Genomic DNA, 17,555 nt, shown 5'->3' with positions numbered 1-17,555 from the left:
CAATAACGTCTTAATCAACATTTTTTTGAAATTTTTTAGATGGCATATTCGAGTTCGAAAATACTTATTTACGATACTGCTAGTTGAGACATTATTCGTTATTATTGTCCAATTTCAGTAAATATAACCACAAATTTTTTAACTGCAATGATTTGGCAATCACTACACATCATTTATATATATATAAACGTGAATACTTGGTACAATGAATAAAAAAAAAAAAAACTTTTGTTATATCTTATCAATAAAGTTAGCAACCCTGATAGCCAGCGCTTTCTCAGTAAGTGTTGACTTCCAGCAGTTACGGTTAATTTATACATCAAGTTGGCGGTAATTCTTCTCTCAACAACAGTTGTAAGCAAATTGACGGAAATCTACGGCCGCAACTTGAATACAAGTTAACAATCAAACTTGTAGTTAAATTTCCTTTCAACTTTACTACAATTTGAAGGGATTACTTGTACAGCAAGTTTTGGCGTCTATTTGCAGAGTAAGTTATAGGTAACTAATAGGTAATCGCTCTCTTTGCCAACTCTTTCCGTCAAGTTTGCTTCAAATTGCGGACGTAGATTGACAGTAAGTTATAGGTAAGGTGGCTATCAGGGAAGAGATGTTAATAACCTTAAATATACTTTATCGGCCGTTAATATTATTTAGTCCAGTAGTAAATATATGTAAAGACATATATTTGAGTACATGTTATTGATCACTTAAGTACTTGTCCACAGTAAAACAATAATCACTGCAATTAACATCCATAAATTCATTACTATTACAATCAACTAATTCGTTATTTTAATCAATTTATTTGTATTTTATTTTACTTAATTTACGGTCATTATATTAATCACCTTAATACTACCAACTACCTTACCGGTCGCAGGAAAAATAAACCATTCATCGGTATAGACAGGAAAACTTACTTTTTCTACGTTAGTATATATGTTAGATTGTACAATACGTTTCATTATATCTATTCGATTTCTTCAGTGGGTTAAATAATAAATAGATTTTTAGTATTTATTTTTGAGAAGAAATGCTACAGATGAGAGGATTTTTATAAAATTTCACGTTAGAAACAATATCACAATTTGAAACAACTTTACGTCAGAATTAATTGCCAGAAACAATGGTAGATATTAATAATATTAATAATAATATATTGACTTTTTTGAGGTTAGTTAGACTAAAGAACATTGTCATGTCTTATAACATTTAGTATATTTCTCCACCATCAAAATAAATCTGTTCTATTAACAACGTTATATATTTCAACTTTGAAGTTTTTTAACAATAATTTAAGCTTTAATAAATAAACAACATTGAATTTTTTTATCACTTTGTAGCATAACCTCTCAGATAACAAAATTATTTTGACTATAGAGATGAGTGAGAAGAAATGAAAAATTTGACAATTTACTGTGTATTAATATCATCGCAACCTACAGTTATATAACATGACTAGTTGTATTTATATTTATATTTATACTTATATTTAAATATTTATATATATATATATATATATATATATATATATATATATATATATATATATATATATTCAAATATACAAATATATTCAAATCGTGAAAAATCATTGGCAACACCCGCGTATTCACACATGCGAATATATTAATTGTTAATATTAATTAAAAGTTCATATATTTATTTTAAATATATACATATATGATCAATTATTATATTAATATATAATGTATGTATTTATAATTGACGATTAAATCATTATATTGTAATGACGACAGCAATGTGACTGCACAATAAAAAATTTTTCATTTAAAACTTCTAGACTTCAATTTTAACATTTTAATGTAAAAGGCGATTAAAAAAAAAAAGCTGAATTATACTACGTAGCAGAAAAGGTATGAAAGAGTTTGTATAAATATTAAAGAATTAAAATAAAATATCGAGAATACAAATAAAATTCATCAAGGTAATATGAATTTATAATTATCTAAGTACACAATAAATAGTATTTTTCAAGTAAATATTTTCTAAAGTTTAGTTTTGAAAAACCCGCCGTTGCTTAAAAGAAACTACATACTTTGGTAGATGTAGACTCCACGTCACTTTATGGTGATTTTGAACAATAGTCGAAATTGTAATAATTCAATCACGATCTCAGGTGTATTTACGCGTCAAAGAAATTGATATTTCTAAAAATAAACAACACGGCTGATCGTAGGGTAAAAATTTGGTTGTCACTTCTAGCCGAAATATATTTATTATATTTAAACAAAACAATGTTGAGCAAGAATTTTTAGAAGGGTTCTTGATGTTGATCATACGAAAGGATTTAAAAAAAATTGGGTTATAAAATTACATTTTCCAAAAGTTATTGTGTTTACAAGCCCATTAACTCGTAAGAAACTTACCTCATATCATTAAAAACAGTTTATATAAAAATTCTAAGTAAAATGTAGACTGACTTGTATTTGAATCTCTTTCCCTTTCCTTTCTAAGTAGAAAAAGTTGGTTATAGTCAGGCAGACATAGTCGAAACGTTATTAAAAAATAGACAGAAGTTTCGGATGAAAAACTTTTTACTGTGTAAGAATAGTATTAATTTCTTTCTTCTATTATCAATATTAATATTAATATGAATGTAATTAATAATAATAACAATAAACAATAAGAAAGCGTTAAAGATACTCGACAATGTCACACTTAATTGATATATTAGGACAGCTTGCGATATTAGAGCCATAAGCACCGCCTGTACTCTTGTGTCTCTCTGAGAGTAATTTTTGGAATATCGGCAGTATTTCGCGGTCTAGAAGTTCTCCGTCAGACGCGGCACTGCATATATTCGTGAGGTTTGCAGTAGATCCACTGGCAACTCCGTCAGGATTTGAAGTTGTCTCGTCTCTTACAACTAGTTCACTACCCCCCATAGCACTCCCACTTCCCCCCATCCCCATCCCCATTCCTAATCCTAGAGAATCTCCTAAGCCAGAGTGTCCGCAGTTAATTACACCACGTCCACCACCAGTTGTAATTCCGCCTCCTCGGGGATTTGCACTGGCAAACTTACCGCTGTGTACAGTTGTCGCAACATTAGGGCTACTTTGAACGTACTCAAGACGTGCTTGCTGCCGCAGACGTGATTCGGTATGACGACATTCGCGGTGCTTTCGCGGCTGAGTTCGGTGGCGACACTCCACTGGTCCAGGCGTCAGGTGGTGCCCACTGGAGGCCGTCAGGGTGGTACCGGTACCTGCGGTACTGGTTCGTGATCTTGAGCATTTTTCGCGGGATTTTTCCGATACCGATCGTTGGATTATTCCCGATGAATCCTCCGTTTTTTCTGTAATTTTAAACATTTTTTTGTTTCAAAATAAGTTAAAGAAAGATTTAAAGGCTTTGAATACTTAATAAAAAATATATTATATCGCTAATTAATAAACTAAAGTGGAAAAAATTAATTTATTATTGTCAATTATTGGAGTAATTTATATTTTAAATATTTTGCGGTATTTTCCTTCTTTAACTCTGCTCCAGCTGTTCTTATAACGCGTATGCGCATCAGAAACAAAGTTTACTTGAGTAAAAGAAAATAAATTGTTAAGCCAAAAAATTATTTTTGGATTAAATAAACTTTAATTGGTTCAAGAATTTTTTTTTATTAATTCAAAAAAATTATTTTCTTTAAAATGGTATTCTTGATTCAAGATTTTTTATCTTTACTGGACAACTTTCTTTATCAGTGAAGCTACTAATATTTTTCTATTCCTTGACTGGTGTAAATTTTTAGTTTATTTTAACAATTTTTCCGTTTCTATCGTAGTAAATAAATTTTTGAAAATTAGAGAATTAATCTTGATCGAATTATTTCATAATATACAAATTATGTAAGTATCCGCTAACGAAAAAAAATATAACAATGCAAATAGTTAATAGTTACAGCAGAAAGGACGTCAAAAAAATTTTGCGATTATTTTACGTCAAATTACGCGCGCTAACGATGCGCAATCTATGTATGTCATTTCTCTTATTATTGGCATTACCTGAAGAATAACTGAGAGACTAACCATTGTTTTAACGTTTGATTCTTTACCAATTGTTTATTCAGTTAATTGACAAAATTATATTGACAAACATAAATAATTACAATTAAAACTATAGAACTCAATAATTTTAATTCAATAGATTCAATCATTGTTTATAAATTACTTGTTAAAATTTAAATTCTTAACCAGAGAAAATTACGATAAGTACATCATAAAAATTGAATTATCTTTTTGAAGGTTTATAAATTATATGGGTGTTCGTGTACTGACAAGAGCTCTTGCTAGCATGACAATGAAAAAAGTTGCAGGGGAAAGGCGTAAAAATTTTTTTCAATCGTAAAGCACTCTTTAACGCTTTGCATCATGGGTCGTGTCAAAGTAAAATACATACTGAAAACAAATAATGTAGCAATCTATGAAATAATTAGTGTAAAAGCTCTGGCAGATGATAAAGATAACAAGCATATAAAGCAATATGAATATAAGTAGTAGTATTGGAAGATAGCGTGACTAACCGGTATCAGAGTAACTGGCATTAAGCATTGCCGGAACACTTGGTGAGCTTGCGTTTTTGCAGTACTGTAAGTTATCGCGATCACGATGATGCTTTGAGACTACTCGTGTATTAATGCCGGAAATATCTGCCGAGCCATTTGAAATGTGATGAGTGTGAAGTAGACGCCCTCCACCGTGTTTTTCACACCGATAACCGGTCCCACCGCCCAATGCGGCTCTTCGGTGCCCGCATTCCCCAATCACGTATGTGCGATCAAAACTGCTCAGTGACTCGTCATTCAAAGCGTCCACTTTAGATATATTCTCCGTGGATATGTAGCTTATTGAATTTGCTGGCACGCTAGTGCGACGCTTTTCAAAAAGCTCGTGATGTGAATGTGCTAGACCGTTGTTTTTTACAGATGATCGACGCTTTGCTAGGGTTTGATGATGATGTGCTATAAAACATTCAGTCGTTTCATTTTTATACACTACTTAGTTACTAGTTTATTAATTTAGGAGGTCTGATATTTACTAGTCTAATAGATACATAAAGAAAGACACTAATATATTCATTAAACATTTTTTTTAAAGTAAAAGTTTTTTTAAGGATTGAAGTATCATGTATCACGTGTTTAGAGTCAAGATCTTTCTAACATAAGGGGTTCCATGGGTTCTCTCTAAGAAAAAATGGCTTATCTTGAACAATTTTTTTTTTAACATAACAAATGAAATATTTAATTATAACTTTTTGCTGTCTTAAAGATACATATTTAATAGCAGATTACTAAAATTTTTGAAAAAAATAGTTTCAGTTAAGACTTTAAACTAAAACTTGGACGAAGGAAAAAAAATGAAAATTGGATTTTTGGCCGAGATTTTTACAAAAATTTTGGCTAAAATTTCGCGGTATTTTTTTTTTTTAATGGTTGTAATTGAAAAAAAAAATCTGTCGTCTTAGACCTTATAAATTATATCTCGAAAACCTGTCTAAAATTTTATCGAAATCGGTAGAGTAGTTCTCGAGAAATTTTGACAACCGTCTTTAATTAAACATATTTGGAGAAAAACGCGTTGAAAGTTTTGAGTGATTTGAGCGCCTTGAGCGCGCAACTTCTTAAAACTATATCTTCGAAACTATTACTTGGATCGACTTGAAACTTTAGGACAATATTCTAGAGAGGTTGCAGAATTTAATAAGACAATAAAAAACATCGATTTTTTGAAACTTTGAAAACCATGCAAACTCTTAAGTGACGCCCAAAGTAACTGAAGAATTGAAAATATTACGCGCGTAAAATTCATGGATCTAACTTTTTATTCCCATACCGGCATAATTTTAATAAAGTTTAAAATTGATTAGTTGGTTTCTTGTCAACATCGTTTCATTTGATCTCAATATTTTTTTTTTTAAATAAAATATAATAAATCTGTTTAGTTTTGAAGTTGTAAATTTGAAAATCCTGTAATCTAGTAATGATTGAAATAATTTCAAAAATAGTTGAGCTATCAACAATGTTTTTAGTGTTCTCATTACTGTGTCTCTAGATAACATACTGGTAAAAAAAAGTTTAAGATGGGGTGATTCCTTTTTTTTCCACTGAATTTACTACAAGTTTCAGTCGATTGTGCACATAATCCAGTATTATAAACAAAAAAATAGGAACGAATAATATTTGAAAAATTGTGCTGTAACAAGAGTAAAAAGTATTTGTTTTAAAATTTAATGAAAACAATCAAAACATTTTTTTTATTCATTAAAAATAGAATAATTTCAAAGAAAAAAATTTTCAAAAATCTTGATTTTTTTGTAAGAAAAATTTTTTTATAAATTGTTTGTTTTTATATGCTAAATGCAGAAAAAAAGTTAATGTAATTCTGACTCCATATGATTCATTTCATGAAAGATTTCAGTAATCAGACCTCCTTAAAAGACTAGCAATAAAAACTTACGCGTATGTCGATGTTTAGGTACAAATTGCACTGGCGGCGGTAGTATCGCCTGCTCCAAATAGTTATCCTCCCTCAGTTCCCCAAAAGATACATTTTTAGTCGGTGGAGGTGGTGTAGGGAGTTTAGCTCGTTTTTCCACACTAGTATCTTTAGTTTTCTCATGCGCAAGTGGCTCCTCCGCAAACTCACCGGACTTTTTAGGAGCTACGGATGTAGAAGTTAGTATCGATGTTGTCGTCGGCAAAGATACTGACGTAACTGTTAAAGCTGAGGATTTCTTATCGCCGTTAACATTTGTCGTCATAATCCTGGGCTCAGGACTACGCTTAATTAGCAACGGCTCAGTCTCTTGGTTTTCCGTATTATTAATATTATTATTCTTATTGTTATTGTTAATGGTATTGTTATTGTTCGGTGATTTTTTGTAATGATTTGTCGTTGGGGAACTCATTGCTTGAGGTAATAATGTCGTTCGCTCATTGTCTATTGTTCCTTTTCCAAAGGACGCTCGTTTTCTAAATAAAAAAAAAATAAATTATAAATTATTTTTGTAATTAAATATTTGAATAAAATGAATTAGATTCTTATTGATCGTACAGTGTCAAAATTTGCGGGATAAATGCGGAGTAGTTAATTTTGAATTAATTTAGAGTGAATTTCATGCTGATAAATATTTTATTTATATTATTAAGAGGACCTGACGGTCTAGCGGTCTAAAATTAAAGGTATTTTTAAAATTTTATTTCTTTATGAAGGTAATGACTAATGCTTTCAAATTTTTTATACACTTATTCTATTACTTATCAACTCCACAAAAATGAAAATGAAGACAAAAAAAATTGTTTTTTTTTTTAATTAGAAAAATGACGCTGAAGTTCCCCTCTCGAAATAAAAAAATTAATCTGACTGGTGAGTGTCGACTGATCTCTCACCAAAAAAAAAAAAAAAAAAAAAAAGACGGATTTTTAAATAGTATAAGTATAGTGATCGTCGGAGCTAGAATGAAAAAAAAAATATTTGACAAAATGACGCGTAGTTAATAGAATTTTTTTGAAAACGAATTTCAAATTTATACTTCTAACTACGCACCATTTTGTCAAACATTTTTTTTCTCATTTCAGTTCTGATGATAACTATACTCATACTGCTTAAAAATCCGTCTTTGTTTTTTTTTTATTTCAGATCAGAGGGAGAGATCAATCGACACCCACCAGTCAGGTCCATTTTTTTTCGAGAGGGGAACTTCAGCGCCATTTTTCTAATTTAAAAAAAGCTAGCTAAAATTTTAGGCTGCTAGACCATTGGGTCATCTTAATAGAAAAAAAAATTCCATAGAGTAAATTCTTTATTTTTTTCTTGTTGGATGAAAATAAAAAAAAATTTTTTATTTAATTAAAAATTATAAAAGGCGTATTTAGAGATTTAAAAACTCAATTAACCCTTTGTTCCTATTTTGATATAACAAATAAATGCCAATATTTAAAAAAAGATGCATCTATTTTTTGAAATATTTTTTCGTATTTTAGTACATGAAACTTGTTTCAGCTAATTAAAATTTATTTTAGTTTAGGAACGGTACTCCGAGTGATGACAGTGAAAATTCTCTCTCGATATTTTACAGTGTTATTCGAACGATATTCCTCATCTTTTCAATAAATGAGTAAATATTTATACATTTACAAAGTGTCGTATATGTACCTAGCTGTTGGTTGATTGCTTGAAGCAATGACATTAACATATTCACTCTCTGGTTGCGAAACTGTTGTTGAATTCAAACTGCACAGTGACATTGAAACGTCAGTAGTTTCAGTGACCATCGATACCCCTGAAATGTGAGATTCGTAGTTATTTCATTTATTCAGTAAATATAATCAATGATTACCGAGTAATTTAATTTAGCGTTGTCACCAATATGCATAAGTAATTTTAAATTATTTACTTTATACACAACCTTATAATTCGTTATTATTTAATAACTAAATATTTATCGGTAACTAATTTGGAAACACAATATTTTTGTTCAACTGACTAAATTGCTTTGCCACTGAAATTTAATTTCAAAATTAATCTTTATTAATTGTTGTTTAGATTCACGGCCCTATAGTTTTTTTGGTATATAAAATCAAAATTTTAATATTTTGTAAAATTTTTTTTCAAATTGGCATGAAAGATTGAAAACGTAAACTTTTCAATTAGTTTTAAGGCTTTTAATGTTAAAATTTTATCCCTATCGTGATTCGTTAGTAGCATTTTTTCTGTATTCCACAAATAAAAACTAACTATTCAGAAAAATTATTGTGTAAGAAATGAATTTCCTTATAAGAAAATTGACATTTTTTGAAACGTTTTTATTTTTATTGAACTTAAAAAAAAAATATTTGATTATTAAAAAAATTTTTTTAATTTCATTTTTATACCCAATAAAACAGGTAGTAGTGTAACTAAACAATTACCTAGTCTTTTGGTTAATTCTCATTAAAAATTTAAAAATAAACATTTAATGTTCTTGTTACTACACAATTTTTCAAAAACATCATTCGTTATTATTTTTATGCTTAAGATACTAAATTATTTGTATTATTGATTCCACGGAGGCTAGATATAAGGAGGACGATCGTAATGTATTACAAGCGTCCGAAAATTGGAGGACAGATCTTTCACCACTAGAGTGCGCAAGTGTCTCTAATGTCAGGTTTTTAAATAAATGACGCGGAATGCAATGTACAATCACATTTATCAAAAGAAAACATTAAAATTTCATTTTTAGTTGCGAATTGGGATAATAATAATAGTAATAGTAATAATAATAATAATAATAATAATAATAATAATAATAATAATAATAATAATAATAATAATAATAATAATAATAATAATAAAGTATTCAAATAGTTTAGGTAATTTTATTCTTAATTAATAAGCGTATATATGTTGAAAGTAGAATATTACTGAAGAGTTTAATAAGTTAAGCTAGTTTAGAAATTTTACGATGTTTCTTGGCCATCATCTTTCGTTCGTTAAGAGTTCGGTTGATAAGATTAGCTAAAAAATTACCTCTCATAATTACAAAATTATTCAATATTTTAGCCGTAAGCTCCTTTTTGTGTTCATCACATCCTAGGATGGGGAGGCATTTAGCTTTTGCTATTTTCTCTAGCACTTGGTGCATAGTATTTATTTTAACAGTTTTAGTACCAACTACGGTTAAAACTATTTGTTCCAATTTTTTAATTAGTCTGAATAAATTTTCACTGGGAAAAATTAATCCACCATTGCTCATTAATTATATGACCCGATCACGTTCAGAGGAATTCGCAGAGCGTAATGTTTCAATACATTCACAGCAAGAAGTCATTCGCTGAAATTTTCTCGCAACATATCCAGCAATATAAGCAACTATACCATCACTGGTGGAAACAACATCATAATCATGATGGTAATGCTGGTCATCACGAAAACTATTACTTCCTTCCCAATCATTTTCACTTTGTAAAAAGTTTTCATTTGAATCAATATTAATTTTATTTTGATTATGATGATTAATGTTGTTTTCAGTAGAAGAATCGTCAACCTCAGTTAAATTTTCGAACGGATAATGATTATCGTGATACAAATCATCATCGTCCTCTATATCATCCTCACTATCTTCGTCTAATAAACTTTCGAATGGTTTTCTAATAAATGACGGTATAGTATCATCATTATCGTCATCACTATCTTCGTCTAACAAGCTTTCAAAGGGTTTTTAGCCACAGAGGTATTTGGATGAGAAAATGTATTATTATTATCATCACTAGACGAATAATTATTACTAGAAATACCATTTTCAACAATAGCGTCAATTTCATTCAGCCAATTTTTTTAATGCATTAGCTGTAGCCAGAGAATCTTTGGACTGCATTAAAGATTGTAGTAATTCACCAGCTGTGACATTGGACCCTTTCGGCGGCGTGACTAATGAATATGAACACAATAATCGAAAAACTTGCCCGAAAAGGATTGTATCCGGATGATCGTTGCAACGACAAACACTCCGCATTATACCGAAGAACTTCTATAAATTAAATAAGATTCAAATATTAAAAAAAAAAGAATATTTACTATAACAATTTTTAATTATTCATTTGATAAAAATCCAACGATTAATACATACTTCTAATTGATCTTGATTAAGCCGCGATGTCATCAAGTACTCAAAATTACATTCTTTTTGCAAAAATTCACTTAGCTCTAAAGTAGCCTGTAACGTAATTTTTAATCCAGTAAGAGTACTAGGAGTAATTGCGAAAAAAATTTATCATCAACTTCATTTTCATTTTTTGATTTTTGTTTTTGCCTTTCTTCTTCTTTTTATAAAGTTCTCTTTCTTCATTAGCTTTGGCTTCCCAAATCTTCAGATAATCAATAAAATCACTTATTACCTAGCAAAAATAAATAGCATTACTTATTTATCCTCTATCTTATGGTAGTAGAAATTACTCTAGAAAAATGCATGTTTCAGAAAATAGGATACATAGTCCAAGAGAATATCAGCTATGATAAAGATTAGGAACTTCCGCAACTAATAAACTCAAATTCATTGAATTTGACTATCATTTGAAGTTTCGTTTAATAAGTTTCATATTGAAAATGTAAGTAAACTTGCGAGACTGGATTATGTGCAAACATTAGTAGGAATAATGTCATGATAAGATTGGAGTGTCTTAAATTATTTTTATAGTTATATACTTACATATATATACTTTATAAATATTTTCCAATATTGGTTATAATATGTGATCATGTACACATGGTATAATGATGGTTTTATGTTGACAATGGTTCTCCGTTTAGAACTATAATTTTCGCTTTATTATTGCGAAAAAATTGTATGAAGCTATCAAAAGACCTAATGTATATATTAAAAATTACCTTTTTCGGGGACAATTATCATTTAAACGTAAAGCATTCAAAGGAGTACGTGAACTCATGGCTTCAATTAAATCATTTACTCTTTTAATAAAAACCACTGTTGGATCGCAATCACTGAGCTCAGGAGTAGCGTTCTTATAAGTCGCCATTGCAACTTGTATATTTTTCGAAAAAGCTAAAAACAAAAAGTTTTAATTTTTCTCATTAAAATTAGATAAGCAGTTGTTATGATTGAAAATTTATAAAAATTAATTTTTATCAAAATAAGAATAAATACATCTTATTATTTATTTTAACTGAATCAGCTATTTATAATATGAATTGTTAGAAATTAAAGATAAATATTAGGCCAGTTACCTCGATGTTAATGATAATCTTAAATTCATTTTAACTTACTCTCGCAGCTTTATAATTATAATTACCTGATAAGCCAACGGGACATTCATCTTTTGATATCCTTCTGGATTTAAATGCTGGGGAGTTAGTTGATAAGCTATTTTTAGATTGGCTTTCAGATAAATTTCATGCAATAATAAAGCTTCCTAATGACTTTTTCTTACAAAACCATCTGGAGTCTAAAAAATAAATAACATTTTCATAAATAATTAAATACAATCATTGAAAAATTTGATAGTTGTAAAATTAAATAGGTCACTTATGAATATATTCATTCCAATGCTAACTAAATTGAAAATTCAATCGTGAATAACAGTACACTGGTGTTAAAAATCATATTATAAGAGAAGCTTACCCAAAAAAACAATCGTTTCATAATTTTGTTCCTGAAACATTTTATTAAGTGTGGAAAATCCGAAATAAACCAAAGTCTGCGGTCAAAATTGCATGGATGATCACAGCTACATTGTCCATCTTTGACACCGAAAAGTGTCCATGCTCCTCTGTTCCATTGAGCTGCATCAGAAGTAACGACATCAACATAAAACCCAGCATTCTCCAGTAATACGATGCATTCAATGAGTAATTTGTGAAGAATGGCACTCGTGACAGAATTTCTGCTCAGGAAGCTACCAACTACTTGCACCCAGTTACCCTGAAAAGGTTGGTACATGAAGACTAAGGCATGATCAGCCCGACTGTTGATTAAATTTTCCGGAGTATGTGCCCCCAAGTCTACAAAACCATCAAGCTGCATAGTTCTCCGATTTAGCTTCACGGCTTCACTTAAAGCTACTTCATCTATTAAAAGGGTACCTAGGAGAAAAAATAAAAAATTGTTAGAATGAAATAAATGTGAATCAGATGTAGTCTAACAATAATAGCCAGCTACTGTTAAAAGTTAATGAAGCTTTTAAAGAGTTATTTAAAAATATCAAATACGAATTACTTTTTCAGCTAAAAACTTATGCGCTCGGATTTGTTAATATAATCATACTCGATAGCTAAGTAGAGTTGTTAGATATAGTTAAAATGGTTGCGTTTTTAAGATTTGCATTTTTAAGATTTGCAGTTAGTAGTAAAGTGTGACAGGAATGGTGCATGGATACCCCGTTTTTCATGTGGTTCCATACGTGAACTTTTAATACGAAGAGTGTCGAATATGGCTTTAGGGAAACCAAAAGCGCTATCCAACTTCTGGATATATTTGTTAAGGGTGTCTTTGCAGGGAAGAGGGAGGATTTGACGTTCTCTGAGTCGTTCATATACCGCAGCATTTTTTATACCAAGTAGCAAACATTCATAAACCCACTCAACCGTATATCTTCGTTGTTTGGCATTTTTAGCTTTTACTGCATTAAAACAAGCACGAATTGCTAGTTGTTGCACGGGAGGCAAAATAGAAATTTCCGCTCTTAGAGCTTCATCTTTAATTGCCATACAATTAAGTCGTTGCGTTTCTATAATTTTGATGAGTGATTCATTCTGTAAAGGGTTAAATAGTTAAATAGGCATTTACAGGTGATTTAATTTAAGTTCTCAGATTGTAGTTGATTAAATTTGTATTCACAAACTAAACCGTATTGACGAAATGATAATGTAATGTAACGAGCATTGTATCAAACTTTTAAGTTTATTGAAAAAAAAATAAAAGAATATTGATCTTAAACACTCACAACCTGTAAATAATCAAGTATACATGAAGAAACGATAAATAAGTAAATACCTACTTTACGTTTGAGGCGCTGAATTTGTTTAGTTTTCAGGCTCTCCTGGTACTTCAAGTCAGTGTACGAACTTTTAATGTCGGGTTTGACTTTGTACGATCGATTTTGCAATTTCCGTCTCAATTGCCGACAAGCAAAGCATCGAAAAAGATTCATTTGTTTCTTATATTGTTCGTCAGGCAATGACACACCAGAACACGCCGATGAACATCTATTATTAATGAGAAATGATACTAGTAAAGTTCATTTAACAAGTAATAAAAACCTTAGAATTATCATTTTTAGGCAATTGTAGAGTATACTAATGTGCTCCGTACTTAAGATACACAATAATTATTAAGTTTGGTAATCGATTTTTAAACATGGAAAATCGATAGCAAATTTTTTAAATTTATTAATAACAAAAAATTAATGTCCGTAGCCAAAAATGGAAAAGTAATCCAGTCCCTTCACATAACTCACAGTTTTCCAATTCCTTCAAAAACTCCCAAAAATCAGATATTTGGGAAAAATTGGTATTGAATTCTACCGACTCTTGCGTTTTCAAGTTAAGTAACTAATCAAAAGTATAATGTTAACATTACCACAAAAAAAAAAACTGACGTTCGAACATTAGATTCTTATGAATTTTCAAAATTCTTGAAAGCTATTCTATCAAAATCTTCAAAAATACGCGAAAAAATCGAGAAAATAACTTTGAGAACTGATATATTTCTGTGTAATGTTCGCTTCGAAGAAATTTGAACATTCGTTAGCAACCAACGTTCGGAACTTTATGTTTATACTGTGAAAAAATAAATTACAAGATCTAAAAATTCTTACTGATATATTGAAGTCTTCACTTATTTTTATACGAAATTTTAAATTCATGGATACTTTATCTAAATGACATAAAACTATATTTTTGGATTAACTAAATCTATTGTCCAACTCCAATTTTGTGGCAAAGCATTGAATTTCAACACGTTGATAATTGTTAATAAAGAACATTTCTCAAGACGTAATTCAGGAGTAGATAACTCACGTGGCTTGAAATGATTAAATAAACAAAAATTAATGATTATTTTTTTGTAATAATAGTTCTAAATTTATAGGAGACGATATAAGAGACATGTCTAAAGACTTAACTTTTTTAACATATTCATAATTCAGATTGTTTGACTTATTGAAATATCTTATAACATGATTCTTTAATTATTTCATTTACTTTTGTTTTAAAGAATTGAATAGAGAAAAGAACGTGAATATGAAAAAAAAATAATTAATAATTTCTTTTCGAAAGACTATTTGTTTTATAACAATATTTTTCAAATTTAACTCTCATACACTGCTATAATAAATTCGAGTAAACTTGATAATTTTTATAGTGAATGTTTCTTATTATTTATAATAGTATATTACACACCTACGGAAGAAAAGTAAGAAATGTCTCAGATCACATGTAATTGTCGGCCGAGGCGAAGCCGAGGTTGACAAATATGTGATCTGAGGCTTTTTTATTTACTTCCCGTAGAGTGTATACTATTTTTTTGCTCCACGAAGGCAGGGAGCTTCACTTTCTCAATATCTCAAGTACTTAAATAAATATTCTAACAAACAAGAGTAATTAGGCCTCCTAATTGTTTGTGCTTTTATCTTAAGTTGCAGAGTAATAATTCGAAATTTTAATTTTTCTTACCTGCATTTCGTTCTCACAATTATCATTTTCTTCAAAATTTTCAAATACGTCAATGCGTTTTGGTGACTCACAATTAATTATGTTTATGAGATCATTACTAATTATTGGTTCTTGGTTTTGTGGTGAGTTAGTTTTATGGTCATTTGTAATTAATAAATGGCATTGCATATACTGAGCTTCGTTATTTTCATTGTTGCAAGCTTTGTTTACACGGTTCGGATTCAACGTCGGAATAGCATCAGGCTTTAGCGAGTATCTTTTTCGAGGTAATTCTTCATAAATTCCAGTAGTCAATAATATTTTATCAGTTTTAATAATATCTTGATCATTAAAATGTAATTCACAGACATAATCTTTTTTTGGGGTGAGATCTTGCTTTAATCCACAGTACCACAATTTTAACAAGTCTGGACACTTGAATAAACAAACAAAAAATTGACATGAAGTTATATTTGGAAATAATTTTGATAAGTTACTTTGAGTAAAACGTTAGCTCCAAAAAAATGGTAACGATGCAATTTTTTAAAACTAATTCTAAGAAGAAAAAAATTACGTTATACCTTTTTACAATTTCTTTTTAATTTGATCAAAAATGATACTAAAATCTACTGATATAAAAATTTTTGGGACTCTTGTAACATAAATTATTTAAAAAAATATTTTGAAAAAGAGCACTTATAATTTCCTTTAATTTCTATAGGTAAAATTTTTTTATAATCATTTAATTAATATAAATTTAATTAGTATAAAAATTATTTCTTACAAAAATACTAAGTTAGGTTATATTACCTGTGGCACAATAAATAAAGACGTGTTTCGACTATTTAATTTTAATTTTTATTACGATCTTTTATCCGGCCACTCAAACACCCATCAACTATACATTTATTTACCATTTTAAACTATTATCACTTTGATTATTAATTAAAAAACTAATTAACTAACTGAATGTCAATTTGGTGTTATTAATAAACAATAACAAACGGACGCCATGATCCGGACATTAGCGAACGTAGTGACGCCCTAGCGGCTTCTTTTTGAAAATGATCTATCCTCAGTTTTCCGGACGCACTAACTGTACATTTACCTATGTCGATCGTCCTCCTTATATCTAGCCTCCGTGATTGATTCAAACTTGTAGTAGATTCAGTGGAAAAAAGCACTAGGGCTATCTTAAGCTGTTTTTACCAGTGTGTTGTCATTCATTAGTGCTAACTAGGTGGAGTCACACTAATAGTCTGTCACGGGGTTCCTACTCTACCGATTAGCAGCCTAGCTTTTAGTAATAAAGTATAAATCGTCGAATCACAGTACTCGCGTTCCTAGCGCTAGGTTAGTTAGGTGAGAGAAAGTAAGACCCAAGAAGTGAAAACAGTGGAGAGAAGAGGAGATATAAGGGCTATCCAAAAACGACTCGAGCATTGAGAGACAACTATGACAAGCAACAAACCCGAGTAAAAACAGAATTCCGCCGCACCACCGCCGCAACATCGCTGCACGGTTTTTTGAGCACCGCACCACCGCTGCACTACAGCCGTAACAATTTTGATTATTTTACAAGTGCCGCATCACTACCGTGACAAGTAAAGAATTTATCTATTCGCCGCACAACCGCCGCACCACCACTATGACAAGTAAAGATATTTTTATTCACCGCACCACCGCCACACCACAGCTGTGACGAATTACAAGTCATCAACTTCCCGAGTAAAAATAAAATAATCCGAACAAAAACAGTTCCACTGTAAAAAATAGCGCCAAGTCCACGTTCATAAGACTATTATAAGAACAAAATTTTTTTCCTTTACAAAAAGATATAAACTAAAAAAATTAAAAAATCCAAGTCACTGACATGATTGTATATGATTTTCGATAATTAAAAGAAATTTTGTTGTAAATTTAAAAATTAAAAAAAAAAAAAATAACAATTCTGGAACGTACTTGGTGTGCGTGGTTGCAGAATAGTTTTTTTTTTTTCTAAAATTCGTGAAATCGATCTATTAGGGCTTAAAAAAATTGGAATTACACAATGACGCATGGGTATATAATTACAGCGTTGAGAATCCGAGTGGTCGCGTGGGTTTTGGAAAACTACATAGAGGTCTGGTGAGCGCGTAGATAGTTTTATTGTAATAAGGGGACATCATTCTGAATTTGGGACGTGGTTAAATGAATTGTTGATTTTATATAAAATTCTATTCGAAATTATTTACAGCTCCTTCATAAATTTCTCTCACGACCTTCAAGATACCACATTATCTACTTTTGTTTGGCACTCTGGAGGCCGAAATAATACTCCAGTGGCACCCTAAATAAATGTCATTAGGAGCAACCAAGATGATGATTAATCCCGTAACAAGTAACTGT

General features: G+C 30.0%; 1 protein-coding gene across 1 annotated transcript in view; it reads right to left on the bottom strand.

Annotated features, from left to right (window-relative positions):
• Window positions 1-1,853: 1,853 nt before the first annotated feature.
• Window positions 1,854-17,555, bottom strand: part of Gaba-b-r2 (gamma-aminobutyric acid type B receptor subunit 2) — a 265,450-nt gene continuing 249,748 nt past the window's right edge. Inside the window, exons 17-20 of the mRNA XM_074244232.1 lie at window positions 8,175-8,301; window positions 6,477-6,991; window positions 4,544-4,981; window positions 1,854-3,325 (exon numbers count right to left, since the gene is read on the bottom strand). Of these exons, the coding sequence (XP_074100333.1) occupies window positions 2,661-3,325; window positions 4,544-4,981; window positions 6,477-6,991; window positions 8,175-8,301 (1,745 nt within the window). The 3' untranslated portion in view covers window positions 1,854-2,660. The remainder of the gene's footprint in view (window positions 3,326-4,543; window positions 4,982-6,476; window positions 6,992-8,174; window positions 8,302-17,555) is intronic.

This window comes from Cotesia typhae, unplaced genomic scaffold, assembly GCF_013202065.1.
Source record: "Cotesia typhae breed Kobodo isofemale line unplaced genomic scaffold, CoteBio_Ctyphae contig_43, whole genome shotgun sequence".
In the NCBI taxonomy this organism is placed as follows: Eukaryota; Metazoa; Arthropoda; class Insecta; order Hymenoptera; family Braconidae; genus Cotesia; species Cotesia typhae.
This window is presented reverse-complemented; position numbering and strand designations above follow the sequence as displayed.